Below are 19,571 nucleotides of genomic sequence, written 5' to 3' on the forward strand. Positions count from 1 at the left end.
ACGGCCGGGATCGTGCTACCTCGTAACAACACGAACACCACACCACACCACACCACAGCAGGCGTGGAATCCTGCAAGGTGTGCAAATCGACCTCCCAGGAACCTGGTTGACACGATGACATCAATCGGACAGATATGTACCGCCTACCAATCCGGTTCGCGGTCATGAAAGATTGCCACCGTCGAGTTCACGCTGGAGGATCGTATTATGTATCAGTGAGCAAAACCATGAGGTAGGGTACCAGGTGCTACCTGATATTTTTAATGCTGTAGCTGTATACCGTGTCGTACAATCCACCGCCTTCGTTTACCAGTGGCAGAGATACGGCGAATATATATACTGAGGTAGACCGGCCCAGCTGACGGGTCCCATGGCATTCCCAGGATATTGAGGGATCCTTCAGAATATCCAAACAGGCCAGACTTTTCATGAATTGTTCGTTGCAAGACCTATGATTTTCCTCACAGGTCGATATCCACTCTTTGACCCGACTGTGATCGGCCTGTGTCGCATGGACGAAGTGTAAGTCTCCATAGGCGAGGTGGCGGCTGAGCCCCTGTCCAGCAACACTGACTGTGAGCCACCCTGTTTGGCTCTTTGTTGGTAGGTGAAACGTCTTGACCTTAACCTCAACCTCCTGTTTGATGAGGCGGACTACAAGGTATATATACAACCTTTGACTCCCTCTTGCTCTTCCTGATCTCTCAAGTCTGCCTCGCTTCGTCGAAGCCTGAGCCTAAGCTTGAGTCCTAAGCTTAAGCCCCAGGTCCCAGGTGGGACCTCCGGAATCTCCCCGCGACAGTCTCATTTCGTGGGGAACCTCTCTCTCCTTGCGGGACAAAAGTAAGAAAAGTCGCAACCGATCTTGATGGCGAGGATGTTGATTGCAGGACAATATTCGGTCTGTCTTCGGGGGTATGGCCATCTTCGCTTCCCCTCAGTCGAGATGATGGATATATAAAGTATGGAGACCCAAAATCCACGGCACGGTCGTGTACTCGGGACCGTTCACGTTCACGTTCACACCGCATTCATCCCTTCCATTAGTAATGGCGTTGACAACCCTCCTTCCTCTTCTCGGCGGCCTCGTCTTCGCCTTTCTCGTCTATGGCTTTGTGTTCGTCGGAAGACGAGAGAAGGGTCTGCCCCCAGGTATGTCTGATCAATCCGTGCAACAACAATACAACAAGTGTAGAGAGAGAACAGGTGAGACATGTTAAGATGAAAATGAAGATGCTGACTGCTGGGGCCTTGACCTTGGGCCAGGTCCACCCACTCTACCGGTCCTTGGAAATATTCATCAGATTCCGATAAAGGGATCGTATTTGAAGTAAGTCACACGACACACGTTACGGTATCAGTCAGTTCCATTTCAAGACGTTCGTCGGCGACATCAAACTGATTCTGATTTCCCCCACAAACAGGTTCACAGAGTGGGCTAAGGTATAGACTCCGCTCGAGGCATCTTCATCTCCCCTCCTTCTCATTCAATCGATCCCAAGTCCTACCAGAGTCCCGGAGTAACCTGTCAATAGACATATGGTGGAATCTTCTCTCTGAAAATCGGCTCTGGAACTGCGATTGTGCTGACCGACCGAAAACTGGTCAAACAACTGGTGGACAAGAAATCCGCAATTTACAGCAATCGCCCGCACAGCTACGTCTCACATAACCTCATCACCGGCGGCGACCACGTCCTGATCGCCCACTATGGGAAGACCTGGCAGCGGTACCGCAAGGTAATCCATCAGCACTTCATGGAGAGCATTGTCATGAAAGATCACCTGCCATTGCAGCAGGCCGAGGCGAGCCAGCTGCTGTACGACTTTGTCCTCCGACCAGGTCAGCACATGTGGCATCCCAAGCGGTACACCAACAGCATCGCCTGCGGGACCATCTGGGGTGTGCGCAGCCCGGACATCGACACCGAACACATGAAGCGCCTGTACGAGTTGATGGAGAACTGGTCAGTGGTCATGGAGCCGGGCAACACCCCCCCGGTCGATATCTTTCCGGCCCTGCACTACGTGCCCGAGGCGGTGTTTGGAAACTGGCGATCCCGCGCCAAAAACGTGGGGAAGGCCATGAATGCCCTGTACGGCGACATGCTGGCTGGTCTGGAGAAGCGGCGAGCGGCAGTGGGCCCCAAATACAGCTTCATGGACCGAGTGCTCGATCAAAAGGACAAACTCGAGTTGACCCGCAATCAGCTGTGCTTCCTCGGTGGAACCATGATGGAAGGCGCGAGCGACACCAGTTCCAGCATCATTATCGCCGCCATGCAGGCATTTGCCAAGTGGCCCGAGGTGATGCGCAAGGCCCAGAAGGAGATTGACAGCGTCATGGGTGAGGACCGGTCGCCGCTTTGGTCCGACTATGCCAGTCTGCCTTATGTCGCCGCCACGGTGAAGGAGACGATGCGCTGGAGACCGGTGGTGCCACTGGCGTTCCCACATGCGGTGGATGAAGGTAAGTGACATGCTCGCCGTGGTCGTTGTGCTTGCTGCCTGCTTTCTCCTCAGGAGATCGGACCAGTGTGGTCGATTCGATCTGGTATCCGAATGGTGCAACGAGTGAGGAAGCCTGGCTGACATGAGACGCTTTGTACTATGTAGAGGACTGGATCGATGGGTTCAAGATCCCAAAGGGCTCCACCATCTTCATCAACGCCTGGGGCATGCATCATGACGAGCGACGCTTTCCCAATCCCGACACCTTTGACCCAGACCACTACAAAGGTATCACAGCACTCGCCTCTGAACTGGCCCAAGCCAGCAATCCCGACGACAGAGACCACTACGGCTACGGCTCGGGCAGACGCCTGTGTCCAGGGATTCACCTCGCCGAACGCAATCTGTTCCTCGGCATCGCGAAACTGCTTTGGGCGTTCGACTTTGCCCCGGGCAAGGACGAGCATGGCAACATCGTCGAGCCTGACACGCATCCCACCACCGGCTACAGTGAGGGTTTCCTCGTCTGCGCGAAGCCCTTTGCCTTGGACGTTCAGGTTCGATCCGAACAGAGACGAGACACCATCATCCGGGAATATGAAGTGGCAAAGCGAGATGTCTTCTCCTCTTTCGAAGGCTAGGGCTAGGACTAGTAGTGATGACTGTAATTCCAAAGGTAGTGCTATGTATGGGTCACAACCATGTTAACATACACATACAGCTTGCTGGTTTACCCACTTAGCTCGTCTGAACCTTGATGGCTTCCGCCACTGCATCTGCCAAGGTGTCGACGACATGCTCGGCGTCGATGAGATGGTTGTCCCGCTTGTCGTACAAGGTGCCCCCCTCTGCCCAGATTCTCCTCAACGTGAAGAGGACCGCATAGGGTTTGCCGGCATCCAAAGCTTCCCTCTCCAGCCTTCTCAACTCGTCCAGGCTCGTGTATGACACCTTCCACGCTTGACCGCCGGTCTGCCTCTCGAATTCGTGGAGGATGTCCGAGTCGGTCACGGTGAACGAATTGACCCGCAGGGCCTTGTTGCGGCTGGAATCTGCGTGCAGGGCGGCAAGCACCACTAGCTTACCCACACTATTGTAAAGTGTCAGTATCGGTATCAGTCTCAGTCTCAGTATCAGTATCAATATCAATATCAATATCAGAATCAGCAGTCAATAGCCAATGGTCAATCAGCCAGCGCTCAATTGAGCTTCGTGTTTAGTTTGGGACCGGTCGACCTGCAATCGAACTTACTCGTGCATGGTGGTGAAACTGATTCTGAGATTCCCATCGCCCAGCAGCACGGCCTCCTTATTCTTGACGTCGAAACTGCCGGCCTGCTTGCCGGACGCATTGGCGCTGAAATAGAGGCCGGGGTCTCCGTCCGCATACGGGCCGGTGACCACGTAAGTATGGTCGAGGCGATCGCAGGCCCGGAGAGCGGCTCTGACCTTGAGCTTCTTCTGGTGCGGGATCTCATGCGCCGACGACGGGCCATACTCGATGTCGGTGCCGTATTCGGACGGGAAGAATCGGTGCACAGACGGGCTTTCGTTGGCGAGCCGCACAAGCTCGATCTGATGTTCAAGTGCATTCCGGCCCAGGCACGAGATGACCGTGTCGATGCCGGAATACGCTCTCGCCACGTCGCCCGCGCTCGTCACGTCGCCGACGATGACGCCGACGCCCTCCTTCTGGAGACTGGCGATCTGCTCGGATTTCGTGGCGCTTTCAACCGTCGTGCGAGACGTGAAGATGGCAATCCGCTCGAACTGGCTTTTGTTCCGAACTATCTCCCTGGTGATGCGGCTCCCGACCAGACCGGTGGCGCCAAAGATGAGAAGCTTCTTGCATGCGGGAGCGGACGACATTTTAATTGACTGTCAGGGATCAGATGGTGATCGTTGAATAGACTCGTTGAGAACTGAAAGGCGGCCGCCCACGGGGGGAGGTAATATGGTCATACTATGTAGTAGCGTTTTCTGTAGACCCCAAAGTCTTCTTACTGCAAGGGCACTTTACTAACACGGATTACTGATATTCCGACATCCCCTCTACCGTAGCCCTGATTGCATCATTCTCTACTCCGTACTGCCGTACAGAGTACATCATTTAGCCATTCAGCAAGGTGGACAGACCGAACATGTCACACTGCAGGCCACTGCATTGTAGTTGTTACGTCGGCTAAAGCAGCACCGACCTCTGGCCTGCCAGTGCGATCCCGATTCAGCAGGGGTGCTTCTGTTAGCTAAAGCGGCATGAGATTCTCCCCGCAACGCGAACGCGGTCTTGGTCCTACTATTTACTACTACTGTAATCGCCGCATCTTCGAGTCGATTCCGCTCAGCGTCAGAGTCTGGACAGCCGTTCGAATGTTGCGCAACCTGCTGGTATACGGAGACACCAAGGGGTTTGAACATGGTAACCGCATCGCATGATTGCTGTTTATGGCCCAAATACTAATTCGAATTCGCCTGACTAGGAGAGCCCTCACGAACAACAGCAGAGCCTATTGCTCTCCCGCATCATTACAAACATCGTACGCTCATTCTGCCCGACACATCCCAAGCGTGTTGGCTTTTGGTGCTGGTGTTGACAGACAGGAACAGGAAAAACTGAATGAGGCTGTGGCGATGATGAACAGGAATTTGCAGGTATAGGTGACCTCAAGAGGTGCCCTCAGTGCCACTGTCGAAGACAATACTAAAGTCGCGATGCGTCGCAGGAGGTCAATGTCCAGAACATGAATGTCGAACTCGTCGCGCAGATGTTCAAGAATTACCAGTCCAATGCGCTCTTCCACTTGGAGGGTGAGTGACTGGACTGGTCTACCGCGGAGACCTGATCCTCGTGCAAGGCTGACATGGGCCCAGCAACGGAGAATCTCAAGGATCCGATCTGAGATGAATATAGATGTCCAGATGTCTCCATGACCGCCATGCTGCGCTATGGGCCTGGGCTGCTGTACCGCTACCCTCCCAAGGAACGAGTCCGCCCGAGAAAAGCCAGGTTCCATGGTGCTGAGCGAACGCCCAGTCAGTGCAGTGGATGGAGGCACTCGTCTTCCTACCCTCCTCTTACCTAGGGCTCTTCCCCTACTAAGCCCAAGGAGGCTTTGACGCTGGTGATAGGACCATGAGCATTGTCTGGCAGTGTGGAGGATTCTGCAATGTTTAATAGTGGCTTTACGGACAGGGAAACGTGCTGTATCCTCCTGCAAGCTGGGTCCTTCTGCCCACTTGAAAGAGATCATGTATCCGTACAGTGTCGTATGCTTGTGTAGCTAGCCACGCTGTTGTAGAGAACATCGTGCTTGGGCTTTCATGGAAGGTTTGCCGGTGTTAGATTATCTGGCCTGGCAGCCTTAGCCCCCAAAGCGGCGGCGCCATCCGCCAGATTGGGCGACAAGATTTCCTTCCCCAGATCCCGCGTTCACTTTATAGTTGCGCGTCAAAGTTCATCAAGTGCTGTTGCGATGATACACGACGCGGCCGTGCATCCAAGGATGCAGCAGACACCATGACAATCACATCTATCTCTCCCATCGTGAACGAACGTCGGTTTTCTACGCCTCCCCCAGGCGGCGCACCACGAATCTATCCTGCGCCCGATTTTCCTTTCAAGGGATGGCAGCCTCCGCAGCCGGAGGGCTACCGACAGAGCGCTGCTACTCCGAGTGAGAGCGCCATCATCATTGACAATGGTAAAAGACACCTACCTAACCGTCCGACGGACACGGGCTGACGAGAAAATCCCGCAGGTGCCCATACCATCAAAGCTGGATTTTCTTTCGAGAAGAACCCCCACCTCCTCGTCCCTCCGATCGTGGCCAAGTACAAAGACCGCAAATACAACAAATACTGCGCGTTCGTTGGGTACGATGCCTATGCTGATGCGACGACCCGTGGCCAGATCAGAACTGCCTTTGAGCAGAACACCAGCATTCCGACCAACTGGGACATCATGGAGGGCATCTATGATTACCTCTTTCTCAAACTCGGGGTGGATAACGATGGCAGCGTGGACCGGCCATTGGTCATTACCGAAACCGTCGCAAACTTGGGTCATAGCCGGAGGATGATGAACGAGATGCTTTTTGAGTGTTACCGCGTCCCGAGTGTCACCACTGGCATCGACAGCCTCTTTTCCTATCGATACAACAAAGGCCAGTCTGGACTCATTGTGTCCTCTTCCCACACTTCAACACATGTCATTCCGGTCTTGGATCGAAAGCCGCAGATGCAGTCATGTACGCGCCTGAATTGGGGAGGCTCCCAGTCTCAAGATTTCCTGCTGAAGCTCCTGCGTCTGAAGTACCCGACGTTCCCCGGGAAGATGACCACAGAGCAGATGGAGACCTACATCAAGCAATACTGCTACCTATCAAAGGACTATGTATCCGAAGTCTCGACCTACCTGGACTGGTCAGGCCTCGAGGAGGAGCGTGACATTATCATTCAATACCCTTACACCGAACAAGTCGTGGTGGAAAAATCCGCCGAAGAGCTGGCCAGGATCGCGGAACGGAAGAAAGAGTCCGGCCGACGTCTTCAAGAACAAGCTGCAAAGATGCGCTTGGAGAGGCTGATCAGAAAGGAGCAGGAATTGGAATACTATCAGCATTTGCACCAGTCCTACCTAGAAGCCCCCACCAAAAAAGAGCAACGCCGAATTCTCGACGATGAAGAGTTCAAGGATGAAGCCGCCCTTGAACGAGTGATCAGAGATCTGGACAAATCAATCCAGAAGTCGAGGAATAAAGATCTTGGTGCTCCGGAAGAGGAAGAGAAGCTCGAAGAACAGTTGAACAAATTTCCCTTGCTCGACACACCGGATGACCAACTGGACGAGGACGGACTCAAAGAGAAGAGGCATCAGAGGTTGATGAAGTCCGGAGTGGAAGCCAGAATCCGAGCCAAAGCCGAGAAGGAGCGTGAAAGGGCGCGAGCTGCAGAAGAAGAAAGACGGGACATTGAGATGCGAGAGACGCGTTTTGATGTATGGCTCCAGGGTCGTCGGCAACAGCGGGACCAACTTCTCGCGAAAATCAAGGAGCAAGCAAGGCAGAAGGCGGACTCTGGAAACCGCAAAGGCATGGCTTCGCAGATGCGAATGAAGACATTGGCCAACTTGGCTGCTGATGGGCCCAAGCGGAAGCGTAGAGGTGGAGGAGAATATGACGATGATTTCGGGGCCAACGACGACGACTGGGGAGTGTATCGGACCGTGGCCACGGAACCTGCGAGCGACGACGATGAGCCTGAGGATGATCCATTGACGGTGCTGAAAGCTGTTGAGAGCGAGCTTCTTCAATTTGACCCCGAGTTCTCGGAGAAGGATACGATTGAAGCACAGAACGACTGGACGAAGAGCGTGTTACACGCATTCCTGCGCGGCGCAAGACCTGCTGATCCGGAAAGCCAGCGGGAAGCGAATCAGATCCACCTGAATGTCGAACGGATACGGGTACCCGAGGTCGTCTTCCAACCCGCAATTGCTGGAGTCGACCAGGCCGGTCTGGTTGAGGTGATTGAGGGCATCGTCATGGGACGGTTTTCCGATCCCAACCAACAGAAGGCGCTCTTGAAGGACGTGTTTCTGACCGGTGGAAATACCATGTTTACCACGTTCGAGGAACGACTCCAAAGAGAGCTCACTGCAGCCATGCCGGATGCCTTCCCCATCAATGTCCGCAAGGCAAGCAATCCCATCTTTGACGCGTGGAGGGGAGCAGCTAGTTGGTGGAACAACCCAGACACCCCGAGCCGTGAAGCTGCGACTGTCACCCGTGCCGAGTATCTGGAGAAAGGAAGTGATTACATCAAGGTAGGGTCCCTGATTGCTATTGCAATGTGGTTGCTGATTTTTGTCCCTAGGAACATGAGCTTGGGAACTTTGTGTCGCCGTCTTTGGGATTTGCATCATGATCGGGTCCAATGCGGTGTGGCCAGATATGCGATTTTAATGCGCGGACAATACATGGGCACGGCGATCCATGCACGTCTATTGCTCATCGACAAGACCACACTGGCTAAATGGCAGTATCACAAGACCACACTGTGGCTAATCGGTAGTATCGAAAACGTCAGAGAGATAGCCAAGTGCGATTTGGGCCTTGATACCTCACGGCTTGGGCTGCAAAGACATGCGATCCGATCCTAGACGAATGGAAATGGTAGTGGAAATGGTAGTGGAAAGGGCACGGATATTCTCTCGCGCCCGTTGCGCCTCAACAATAGACCACCACGGCTAGGCTAGGCTAGGCTATGATGCCACGTCGCATCGCATCTTCCACATGTACATGTACATGTAATGCATCCCTTTCAAGACCATGACCATGACCGTTTGAATCAATGTAATTTATCGTGGATACATAATGTAGGGAACCATTGCGTGATGACTGATTGACTTCGATCTCATTCCTTGCCTTGGCTTGCCAACCTTTTCGCCATCGCCCCAAGGATTGTCTCAAAAGTAAGGTTGAAGAGTTCCTTGTGCTCGATGATAAAGATTGTCTATCTCAGAGGTAGGGTTGGATTGTCTGTCTCAAAAGCATGCTTGGGTTGAAGAGTTCCTTGTTCTCGATGATAAGGGCCTGGGGGCCGCCTTGACTATATAGAATAAATAATGGAGACTTGTAGATGAGGCTGGAATCCTCCCCAGAGTTATCACAGATTGAATTGACCTTCAGTGCTACGCGGATTGAATTGACCTTCAGTGCTATAGCTTGGAGATTGAATTGGCCTTTGATGCTACATAGCTTGGAGGTTGAATAGGCCTTTAGTGCTACATGGCTTGGACCGTGTAGTGCATATTGTGTTCGCGAAGAAATCGGTCGAGCATCCGGATCTCAAGAGGCAAGTCAGGCCTTAGGCCTCTCCTTTGAACGGCTTAATTATATGTTTTTGGTCTTTCATGCCTGGACCATTCTATACCTGTACTTCTTGCCATGCCTTGCGATGTTCCATTGGTGCAAATCGTGCGTAGCGGTCCCGTAGTACCTTCTATTCACGATATCTATCTTCTATCGCTACTAGTCTCGGAGAGAGGAAGAAGCTGAGAGACCTCGTAGTACCGTTGAGAATATCGTCTGAATGCTCCTCGAGGTACTTGTTGATTAAGACGGTTATTTTAGATATTATAGGCAGATAGATCGGCTTTATACTTATTAATAGCCTTATCTTCTTATATATTGTAGAATCTGGTTGACCGGATATCGTTATGCCCCAATGCTCTTGCAGTACCCGCGTCGGATGCCTTCATGATTTCCTTAGGCAGTCGGACGAGATCTTTGGCGGCTCCTCGACGGATATCGTGGGTGAGGAGGCGTGATAGATATCCCGAGATATCACCCATTCGGAGAATTGTACTGTATGCCATCTTGTACCTGGCAGGCGTCGAGAGCGTTAAGGTTCCGGCCGTAGGATGAGTCATGGCGGGAACAAATGGGTACTCTGGATACTTCCATCGAAGTGTACGGTCGCCACGAGCTTTGGCGGCCATCAAGACTTGGTCTAGAGTAGCACCGGTTTTGAATAGGCCATGGCGGAGGCCATGTACGAGGAGCATCAGGATAAGATCGACTGTCGTAAGGGTTGCGTCTTTGAAAGATTCGACTCGTCGAGTTCGATGATTGTAGGATTTCCTATTCCGATGGTTAGCGAGGGGAGTACGAAGAAACAAATAGATAGACAGATAGTACTTACTTTATCCTCTTCTCGTACTTGATGGTAATGAATGCGGTGATGTTCTCGGCAGTCGGCTCGTCACCCTCTAGAGTTAGTACAATATCTTCAAGCTTCATATAGAAGCCCTTGTTGGCGTGATGTTTGTCTTGGGCAAGAAAGTCTCCAATTCGACAGTCGACAGCCACCATCATAAGGATTAGAAGCACACGGGCGATGGCAACGTCGAACCCTCCACAGCTGTAGCTGTAGCGAAAGACGTCTTGGAGCTAGGAAGAAACAAGCTTTCGGACGATCGTAAATGTAACGAAGAGACGCGGTCTTGCTAGTAATACGGTCTTCGTTCTTGCTCACGAGCGGTTCTTTGTTCGCCTATGGGTGGTTTGAGTGTACATCAGGGACTTCAATGTCGGACGAGCAGAAGTCCTGGTATGCTATGGTAGCTAGCGGACGAAGAGAGAAAGAAAGGAAACCAAGGTGTGTAGCTGTATAGGTAGTGGTAGTTAAGAGAGGTGGCGAGAGTACTTCTGTTCGTGAAGGACTGTTTCAGCTGTTCTGAGAGTGTATGATTAGAGACAAGGTACGGAACCCAGGTGGTGGGAATGACTCTAGTCGTGAAGGACTGTTGCTGTTGTTCTGAGAGCCCTGAGAGCAGGGGGTTACTCGGCCCAGGAAGCTGCCCTATTGACGAGCCCCATGATGTCCTCGAGAGCATGATGACCATGGTCGCTGAACTTGTTGTACTTCGCCGACGTCTGAATGCTGCCTGTAGAGACATGGAGTCGAGAAGCGTGTTCAAGTCAACATCTCCACGCGATGGAATGTGCCATCCCAGCCATTCTTGTAGCTGCTTCTCGTGCCCATGCCATACCATGTACCGCTGTCCCTCGTCGACCTTCAGTCGCTTCGTTTTGGCTCGAGCCGGAGCGACGGACATATCAATCCTCGTTGTCTCGTTCCAAACTCCCCACTTCTTCCGATCCGTTGACACCATGTTCCGATGCTCGCGGACCGGGCCATACTCAGAAGTGCAACTCTGCTCGCTGGCCGAGAGTGATTTTGAAAAAGTCGAGTTTCTTGAGCCAGGCATCCCATTCATGGACAGTTCAGTATGGTTAGACAGTTCAGTATGGTTAGAACCCACACCACTGTAGAAGATCCCCAGCTCTAACATTCTTCGTCTGATTGCAACATCAGCGGCATGAGCATGACTGGTGGTCACTGTGCTCGGGGCAACCGAAGACCAGACTGCATTGGCCGCATCTTCATCAGCTCTTGCAGTACTCGCGTCGGATTCCTTGGTGGTGAAAGGAAAGACTCTCGATAGACAGCCGTAAAGACCACTCGAATAGACAGAGGAACGCCTGTCGTGAGGGCTAGGATTGGGAAGTACCTGGGTAGTCTTGTCTAGCCTGAGGCGCCCAACCAGCCCGGCCAGCCTCTACTCGGTGGGTGCGAACAATGAACCAAGACATCGATTTCTGATGATGGATAACAGACTTGTCTAAAGACCAAGTTGTCGAGATTCAAACATCTCCAGGCACTGGTCAGGCTCGAAAGGAGTCATTACGACTCTCTAGATCAGTAAGAACCCTAACCCTAAACCTAACCCTAAGAACCCTGTACTCTCATCACTCTGTTGGGCGCGACAATTGACTTGAATGAGATGTGATAGATCATGAAATCTGCTACCAGTAGGTAAAGTGACCTTTCCGCCTCCAACAGTAACAATAGGACACACCGACCATAAGGCCGCCCATCTTGTTGCTGCTGTTGTTGTCGTTGTTCTTGAGACTCTGCATTGCTCTACAGGCGGCGACACTCGCACCAGGCAGTCCTCAATCCTCGCTAGGCGGCGACCCCAACACCGCCGCGCCGGGCAACGGGAATCTGGTATCCATCGTCCATCACGGCAGATGGCAGGGCGAAAGGCGAAGGGGGAAACTGAGAACCGAGAACTAGAACTCAAAACTGAGGGGGCGAGAGCCTCCTAAGCCGCCGGAGCCGCCTACGCCTCCGCATCGGGAACCAATCATGAGATCTGTGGAACATGAGTGGTCTGAGGAGAAATAAAAATCTCCCATACGAGTACTCCGTACGGCGTACACTGACAGTGACAGCACTGTCATCACAACGGCAGTGGCACCAGTAGTATTGTTCGATGCACTTCACCGTGCTCCCTGGTCCCTCCCGCTCCCCGATCACCGGACCCGAGAGCTTTGACGACGCCCCCTCAGTTGGAATAAGAGTGATTAATTGATTGTGATTACGTAGCTACTCTATGTATAGTACACTGTGCGGATGCAGTATATATCCATGGACGTGACCCGCCTGGCCGGAACAGCTCAAACAGCTCAACAACGTTGATAAGAGACACAAGACACCAGCTCCGAACGCAGAAGCATAAGAATAAGCATAAGCATAAGCAAAGGCCGTCTCACGTCTCAACCTGGCTGGATCACATTGAAATAAATATCTGAATACCTACCCTAGTACTCACCCCTCCCTTCTCATCAATATTAAATACTCGTCCCTCCCTTCTCACCAATAGCGAATACTCCCCCCTCCCTTTTCATCAATATCAAATACTCCCCCCTCTTTTCTCACCATGAAAGCGCTCGTCTACAAAGGCGATGGCCAATGTGCCCTGGAAGAACGTCCAATCCCCAAGATCCAGGATCCGACGGACGCCATTGTGAAAGGTACGTACGTTGCAGACTGGGACATTGCATGTCTGTATCTATGCCCTACATGTCTATACCTATACCCTACGCGGTCTAGAGACTCACATGTATATATGTCTTCATGCTCACGCTCCGAACAGTGGTGTATACGACGATTTGTGGCACAGATACGCACATCCTGCACGGCGACGTGCCCACGTGCACGCCAGGTCGGATACTTGGACACGAAGGTATGGTACTACAGTCATTCGTATCGTTCGAATCAGTACCGATGCTATGCTAAGCTATGCTGCGGAAGCGCCGGGTGGCATTACTATTGCTGACGTTTCCCGTTCAACGAAAATAGGTGTCGGCATCGTCCATGAGACCGGCCCCGGGGTGGCCGGGTTCAAGAAGGGCGACCGGGTGCTGATCAACTGCATCACCAGCTGTGCGACGTGCACGTACTGCCGGCGAGGAATGTACAGCCACTGCGTGCGTGGAGGCTGGATCTTGGGCAACACCATCGACGGCACGCAGGCCGAGTACGTCCGGATCCCGCTGGCGGACAGCGGCCTACACCACGCACCTCCCGGAGTAGACGAAAAAGCACTGGTGATGTTGAGCGACGCCATCCCTACTGGCCATGAGTGTGGGGTGTTGAACGCCAAAGTGCAGCCCGGGTCGACGGTGGCCATTGTCGGCGCGGGCCCGGTCGGGCTGGCAGCGTTGCTGACATCGAAGCTGTACTCGCCCAGCCTGATCATCGTGATCGACCAAGACCCCAGCCGACTCAAGGTGGCGCAGAAGTTCGGCGCCCACCACACCATCAACAGCGCCGAAACGTCGCCGGAGGAAGCGGTGCTGAAGCTAACGGACAACATCGGCTGTGACGCCGTGCTCGAGGCCGTCGGCATCGCCGCCACCCTGGAACTGGCCCAGGACATCGTGGCCCCCGGCGGCACCATCGCCAATGTCGGCGTGCACGGCAAGAGCTGCTCGTTGAAGATCGAGAAGCTGTGGAGTGCCAACATCTCCCTCACCACCCGCCTGGTCGACACCGTCACCACCCCGATGTTGCTCAGGCTGTGTGAGGCCGGAACCCTCCGCCCAGGCGATCTCATCACCCATGAGTTTGCCTTCACCGACATGGTGAATGCATATACCACATTCAAAGCCGCCGCCAAGCACGAGGCTTTGAAGGTGTTGATCACGGTGTGAGTGTGATTTGACGTCGAGCAGACACAAGGACAGACAGATATGTACTCGGAGTCATTGTGCGGCGGGGGAGGAAAAGGGAAAACTGCCCGGCCAGTTGAATCTTGTATTGAACCAGGTGGTTCGTTGCAGTGGGACTTGCTGTCCGTCGAAATACATTAGGCATTGAACCCCAGACCCTTGGCCTCATCGTCTCCCATCAACGCACTCTTCACCTCCTCCTCGCCCACTCTTAATCTGACCTTGCCCGCTCTTTCGCCCCTGCTCCTTGCCTCCATGGCCACCACGCCCGCCTCGACGAGGTCCATGGCTGCCGCTCCCAGCGCCAGTATCCGCGGCATAGTCGAGCTGGAGCTTGCCTTCCCGGCCGTGCTGTCGATGAGTAGAAAATCGTGGATGGCGCTGTTGTCGGCCACGTCGGCGATGCGTTTGGCTTCCATCACCACATCGCCGAAGGTGGACTCGACCACCCCCGTCCGCCGAGTGCGTGCGAGTAGAGCGGCGAGGAAGAGTTTGGCAGCGAGCGGCAGGGAACGGAGATGTTGTGCGATGGGAGAAGAGGTCGCTTCATTGATGGCCTGTTTGATTGTGGCTATTGTCACTCTGGGGAGAACGTGACGCGGCTCTGCCTTTGGGTGCGAACTCTCCTTGGCCGCGCCTCTACCTTTGCGGCTCGGTGTGTTTGCACTGGCCGTGACCGCAGTCTCGTCGTCCTCGTTCTCACCCTCCGGCGAAGCAGCGTGTGGAGTTTGCTGCGACTGCTGAGACTGCTCGGCAATCTCGACGGCGCGGCGGCAGATGTCCAGCGCCCGGCGTGCGTCGCCTGACACGGCTGCAACTTTGCGACTGGCAAACTGCACGGCATCCTGGTCGACAATGTTGCCCGGCACGTCTTGCAACCGCGACGAGATGATCTCCATCAGCTGTGTGTGCGTATAGCCCGGGAAGGTGACTCGGGTCAATCCCAGCCGCGAACTGATCTTGTTCGACAACGTTCGCTCCGGCAGGTCCATGGTGTTGGCAACCGCCAGGACGATCAGTCTCGAATGCCGCATCGCTGGCCAGTTGAAGAAGTTGTACATGACGCTCTGGTTCTTGGTGACGAGCTGGTCTAGTTCGTCCATGAGCACGACGCAAGGGATACGCCGAGGGGAAGGGTGCGAGAATTCCTGCTCCAACAGGCTCAATGCATGATGTGGGCTGACCCGGTCGCCTTTCAGCGCTTCCCAGAGCAGCGAGTATGACTGGTGTGGCTCCGTGACCTTCATGCCGTTGATTTCCACAAAGTTGAAGTCGTCCAGTTCTTCGTTCAACACCGCTTGATGTAATGAAGCCACCACGTCGCGCACCGTGGCCGTCTTGCCTGTCCCCGGGGTGCCCGAGATGTAGATGCAGGTTCCGGAGCCGTCGACGATGGCCGAGTACAGATGCGAATAGACGGTGCTGAATTCGTTGGACCGGCAGGGTAGAGAGGTCGGCACGGCCGAAACGTGGAGCGTCGTGCGTGCGTGCGAATATGGCGTGGACATGTACTGAGACGGAGAGAGGATTCGCGTTCCTAGAGGCGTGATCTCGATGGGCTTTTTGATCATGATTCGTTTGTGGGTTGGTGTCGTGTACTTGGACGCCTTGACCGCTGATTTGGGGGTCGATGCGGTTGCCGTCATCTTTCGTCGCTTGTGTGGCGTCCGGGGCTCTTCTTCTTGCGCCTCTCGCTTCTGCTCGTACTCGTGATCTTCCTTGGCCAGCAGATGCTTCCTGTTCCCTTTGGTCTGTTCCTTGATCCAGTCGATCAAATCCAGCAGGTCCTCGGGTCCCTTGTAGATATCTTCCCAGATGAAATCCTCTGTGAACTGCAGGGTCCGCTGCTTGACCCCTCGCCGACACAGAATTGTCTTTGCATATCGGCTTTGGCCCGACTTGGACTTGGGTGGCAATCCACCAGGATACTTTTGGAAGAACGCATCCTTCGACAGGACAGTAGCTTTCCCGTTGATTGCAGTCAATGGGTTCACGTTGAAGTCCGCCGTGATGTATGACTCGTTGGGCAACACATCCGGTCTGATCTTGGACCTCTTCCCAAATGCCAGCTCCTCGGGGGTGCAGAACCACTGGATATACGCACACATCTCGTCGTCTCCGTCCTCGTTGGTTTCCGAAAAGGAACAAATTAGTCCAACCCAGTCCTTTCCCTGCTCAGGAGACTTCAACAGAATTGCGTCTCCGACTCGCACCGAGAACGATCCCATCCGCGCACCGACTATAACACGCTTTTTGGTGTTCTGGCTGAGGACGCTGGCCTTTCGTTTCTTCGTCGTCGTCGGCGCCTTCTCGTCCTCGGCCGATGGAGGAGCTTCGTCGGACTCGTAGATCCATTGCCACGGATGGTCGTCGTAGCCGAGCTCGTCATCTGAGTCCTCCCGAGCCAGCCCGCCCTTGGTCAAGTACTTCTTTTGTCTCTGCATGGTGCAAACCGGGCCAAGAATAATACGATTCGATTCTTCAGGCTTCGACGCAGCCTGGCCTGGTCTGGGAGATGTCTTTCTCGACCAGTTGGACTGGGACCTTTTCCGCCCTCCGGTTGCAGTTGTCGAGACGCGTCGAGACGCGTCTTTACGCGACAGGCAATATGGCCAATTACGGAATAGCGCAACTTGGCATTGGCTGCGGTATACGGCTTTGCATACGATCATTTGGCGCACTTCGACTTCATCATGGAATATATTGGGAGGGAGACTGATACTCAATGAATATGAACCCTGCTGTTTGATGGCCTGGTATGCTCCAACTCCTCTCGGTGCCCTTATACACATCCCCTGCTAGCCTGCTGTAAAGTCGCTATAACACGCCGCTATAACGGATCGGCACGACTCTTCTCAGGTGAACCTGCCGCAACGAGACGAGACGAGAGACAGACACTTCACTTGTCTCTCGATCTGATATCTCTACAACCGGTCCATGGGAACAAAGGGCTGGGTGAATAGGCTCCCGATCTGAAGATAGATGCGGAAGCCCCGTCAGCCTTGTGTTCTGACTTGTCATTCACCACTGCGTTACGTTGTTTGCTATTGTCACTCTGGAGAACGCATGTGCTCGCACAACTGCCTATGGGTATAAAGAGCAGTTGAATCTCTTTCTCTCCTACAATCACTTCGACCTATCCTTCTCATCGTTACTCTTTCTCTGTGTCTCTTTGTCCTACTACATGGACATAGATCGTCAACCTTACCAGGGCTAGGGAGCATATCGACACCATGAGCGAGTGAGTGTGTATTCCTAGCAGGCGCAGGTGCCGTCAGCTAACCTGTCGATCTAGCCACGAGGGTGAAGGTCTTGACCTTGAGCGTGCGTCCAGGCCTTCCAAACCTTCCAAACTTCCTTCTGGTGTCTAATCTTCTTGCAGGATGGGAGGAGGCCAGTCTGCCTGGGGCATCGGCCTACTCGTATGCCGCTTCAGACGTCTTCAACAACCCAGGAGCACCAGCAGGTGATGCCGGTCGCTTTCCTCCAACAGGACCTCGTTATGAAGCATCGAGAGACTATGCACCGAGAGCTCAACCTGGCACGCCAGCAGCACTACAGCCCTTTTCCAACGGTCAACTTGCTCGAGGTGCTCCGTTCGGCAGACAGGGCACAGCAATCAGACCTCCGGTGACCAAAAGTGCGGTACAACTTCGTTTCGAAAGTGGCCAGCCCGCAGATGGAGAACATCAACTTGCATCAACCTGGCGAGCCCACCAAACGACCGCTTTGAGGAGTGACCGAGGAAGTCAGCCGCATCCGATACAGACGCTGCAAGACATCATGTTCAAATGCGGCACCTACATCAGGAAGCCAGATGATCAGGATCAGAGGCTCTTCATCTGGGGAGCGCCGCAGCAGATTGCCGATACCAAGGCAGCACTTGCAAATTGGGAAGAGAGCGTTCGTACCTCCGCAGATGCCTCCAAGAACCAGAGTTGGTTCAGATCCAGTGCCCTTGACGGTCGTGCAGAACACCGTCTTGAGCGCCAGAGCAAGCAGAGGGCATTTGACGATCTTTTGAGGCAGGTGTCGCTCGACTACTCCTATGAAGCTGCTTTCGTATGGCCCAAAGAGCTGGACATTGAGGACTTCGCAAACTACCACGCCGACGTTCTGGATCAACTCAGAAGCACCTACCACTGTCGCGTTGGCTTCCAGTCGGAGGGTGCGCAGACCATCGTCATCGGCGCCAATTCGGAGAGAGATGTCGTCAATATCATGAATCGAGTGTTAAACTTGATCAAGGAGATTGTTTCCCGCCGCGACCACCTTGTCACCGTCAACTTGGTACATCCTCCTCACCACTCAATCTACAGAGATCGTGTTGGTCTTCAGGACCGGGATCCCCTCACCGACTCGTATCTCCCAACCCTGCACGGCATGCCCGCCCCGGACGAAGTCAAGTGGGTGAAGGAACGACGCCGGACGCACATCAACAATCGCAAGAAGATCAAGAAGACGATTGACGCATCCATCAAGCGGCTCCGAATCTCACAACAGCACGTCCGCATGCGGGTCGTCTTTGGAGAGCTAGGCTTCAAATTGTTCCAGAGACCGTCCGATGGTTCTGGCACATACTCATTCGATGACTTCTTTTCCATGGTCACCAAAGGCCGCACCAAGCTCAGCATGAACAGTATCCCTGTCCGACAAGGTGACATCACAGAACTGCCGGATGTTCTTGACTCGATGGATGCTTTTCATAACGGCACGGAATTCTACGGGGCTTTCTTTGATTTTCCCGCAACCAACAGTAGTGCAACTCTCCGGTTGGAGACCCTGATCAAACCTGTTGGCGAGGAGGACTACGAGTTCTTGGAGCGTCGCTGGGTCGAGTTTGGCGACACGGTGTCTCGACTCCAAGTCAGTCTCTTCAACTTTGAGCGGCCAGATTACCAAATCACCATCGACGCTTTCCCGATGCATTCCAACAAGCAGATCAAGGGTCAGATGATGGCGCAGTTCCAGAACGACATCACCTTCAAGCGTCCGCCAGATGGTATCAAGGCACCCCCACACAGACGTGTCAAATATCCTCCAGGTCAAAAGGGACTGAAAACCGTATCGGAGCTCACTGTCAAGAAGTGGAGATTCAAAGACACCGATGGCTTTTTCGAACTTCGTCGAAAGGAGCTTTACGACGAGAGACAGGTCCAGTACTCTTCAAGCCCGGTTGAGACCCGCTGGCACGCCCTGTACTACTACCCCGAATGGGACAACCTGATGGGCGAGTTCGGCACGCTCAAGCCAGGCGAGGATGTGAGCTGGCCAATTTCGGTCGCCACCTTCTTCCCCGAAAGCGGCGTCGCCGATGGCAGGGCTCTCCCCCAAGGTTTCAAGAACTTCATCAACGAGGTAGAGGAGATCCAGGACTTGTTGGCCGAAGCCATCGCCCAGGTTGCCAAACGTGGACAGGACGGTGCAGCAACTAACGGAGATCAACCAACTGCGAATCAACCAACTGCGAATCAACCAACTGCGAATCAACCAACTGCGAATCAACCAACTGCGAATCAACCAACTGCGAATCAA

The 19,571-nt window shown here is 53.7% G+C and overlaps 8 protein-coding genes across 8 annotated transcripts in view; 5 read left to right on the plus strand and 3 right to left on the minus strand.

Annotated features, from left to right (window-relative positions):
- Window positions 1-1,050: 1,050 nt before the first annotated feature.
- On the plus strand, window positions 1,051-3,092 carry A1O3_05450 (uncharacterized protein; the record flags this gene model as incomplete). The annotated part of the gene is made up of 5 exons (XM_007735573.1): window positions 1,051-1,153; window positions 1,268-1,331; window positions 1,426-1,444; window positions 1,537-2,470; window positions 2,617-3,092. 5 exons carry the CDS (start codon window positions 1,051-1,053, stop codon window positions 3,090-3,092), a joined length of 1,596 nt encoding a protein of 531 aa, XP_007733763.1.
- A 97-nt stretch (window positions 3,093-3,189) lies between these two features.
- Window positions 3,190-4,320, minus strand: A1O3_05451 (uncharacterized protein; the record flags this gene model as incomplete). The annotated part of the gene is made up of 2 exons (XM_007735574.1): window positions 3,190-3,541; window positions 3,704-4,320. 2 exons carry the CDS (start codon window positions 4,318-4,320, stop codon window positions 3,190-3,192), a joined length of 969 nt encoding a protein of 322 aa, XP_007733764.1.
- Window positions 4,321-4,931: 611 nt separating this feature from the next.
- Window positions 4,932-5,351, plus strand: A1O3_05452 (uncharacterized protein; the record flags this gene model as incomplete). The annotated part of the gene is made up of 4 exons (XM_007735575.1): window positions 4,932-4,988; window positions 5,059-5,103; window positions 5,175-5,259; window positions 5,323-5,351. Coding segments are annotated over 4 exons (216 nt in total), but the record flags the coding sequence as incomplete, so codon positions are not given.
- A 617-nt stretch (window positions 5,352-5,968) lies between these two features.
- A1O3_05453 (uncharacterized protein) lies at window positions 5,969-8,376 on the plus strand (the record flags this gene model as incomplete). The annotated part of the gene is made up of 3 exons (XM_007735576.1): window positions 5,969-6,152; window positions 6,210-8,275; window positions 8,326-8,376. The coding sequence occupies 3 exons, from the start codon at window positions 5,969-5,971 to the stop codon at window positions 8,374-8,376; spliced, it is 2,301 nt and encodes a 766-aa protein (XP_007733766.1).
- Window positions 8,377-9,634: 1,258 nt separating this feature from the next.
- Window positions 9,635-10,325, minus strand: A1O3_05454 (uncharacterized protein; the record flags this gene model as incomplete). Its single annotated transcript, XM_007735577.1, has 2 exons — window positions 9,635-10,094; window positions 10,156-10,325. The coding sequence occupies 2 exons, from the start codon at window positions 10,323-10,325 to the stop codon at window positions 9,635-9,637; spliced, it is 630 nt and encodes a 209-aa protein (XP_007733767.1).
- A 2,417-nt stretch (window positions 10,326-12,742) lies between these two features.
- On the plus strand, window positions 12,743-14,018 carry A1O3_05455 (alcohol dehydrogenase; the record flags this gene model as incomplete). The annotated part of the gene is made up of 3 exons (XM_007735578.1): window positions 12,743-12,836; window positions 12,959-13,048; window positions 13,165-14,018. 3 exons carry the CDS (start codon window positions 12,743-12,745, stop codon window positions 14,016-14,018), a joined length of 1,038 nt encoding a protein of 345 aa, XP_007733768.1.
- A 155-nt stretch (window positions 14,019-14,173) lies between these two features.
- On the minus strand, window positions 14,174-16,480 carry A1O3_05456 (origin recognition complex subunit 1; the record flags this gene model as incomplete). The annotated part of the gene is made up of 1 exon (XM_007735579.1): window positions 14,174-16,480. The coding sequence occupies one exon, from the start codon at window positions 16,478-16,480 to the stop codon at window positions 14,174-14,176; it is 2,307 nt and encodes a 768-aa protein (XP_007733769.1).
- A 164-nt stretch (window positions 16,481-16,644) lies between these two features.
- Window positions 16,645-19,571, plus strand: part of A1O3_05457 (uncharacterized protein) — a gene marked incomplete at both ends in the record, with an annotated part of 3,157 nt that continues 230 nt past the window's right edge. The window contains 2 exons of the mRNA XM_007735580.1: window positions 16,645-16,684; window positions 17,332-19,458. Of these exons, the coding sequence (XP_007733770.1) occupies window positions 16,645-16,684; window positions 17,332-19,458 (2,167 nt within the window). The remainder of the gene's footprint in view (window positions 16,685-17,331; window positions 19,459-19,571) is intronic.

The sequence above is a fragment of the Capronia epimyces genome (assembly GCF_000585565.1).
Source record: "Capronia epimyces CBS 606.96 chromosome Unknown aczIQ-supercont1.4, whole genome shotgun sequence".
In the NCBI taxonomy this organism is placed as follows: Eukaryota; Fungi; Ascomycota; class Eurotiomycetes; order Chaetothyriales; family Herpotrichiellaceae; genus Capronia; species Capronia epimyces.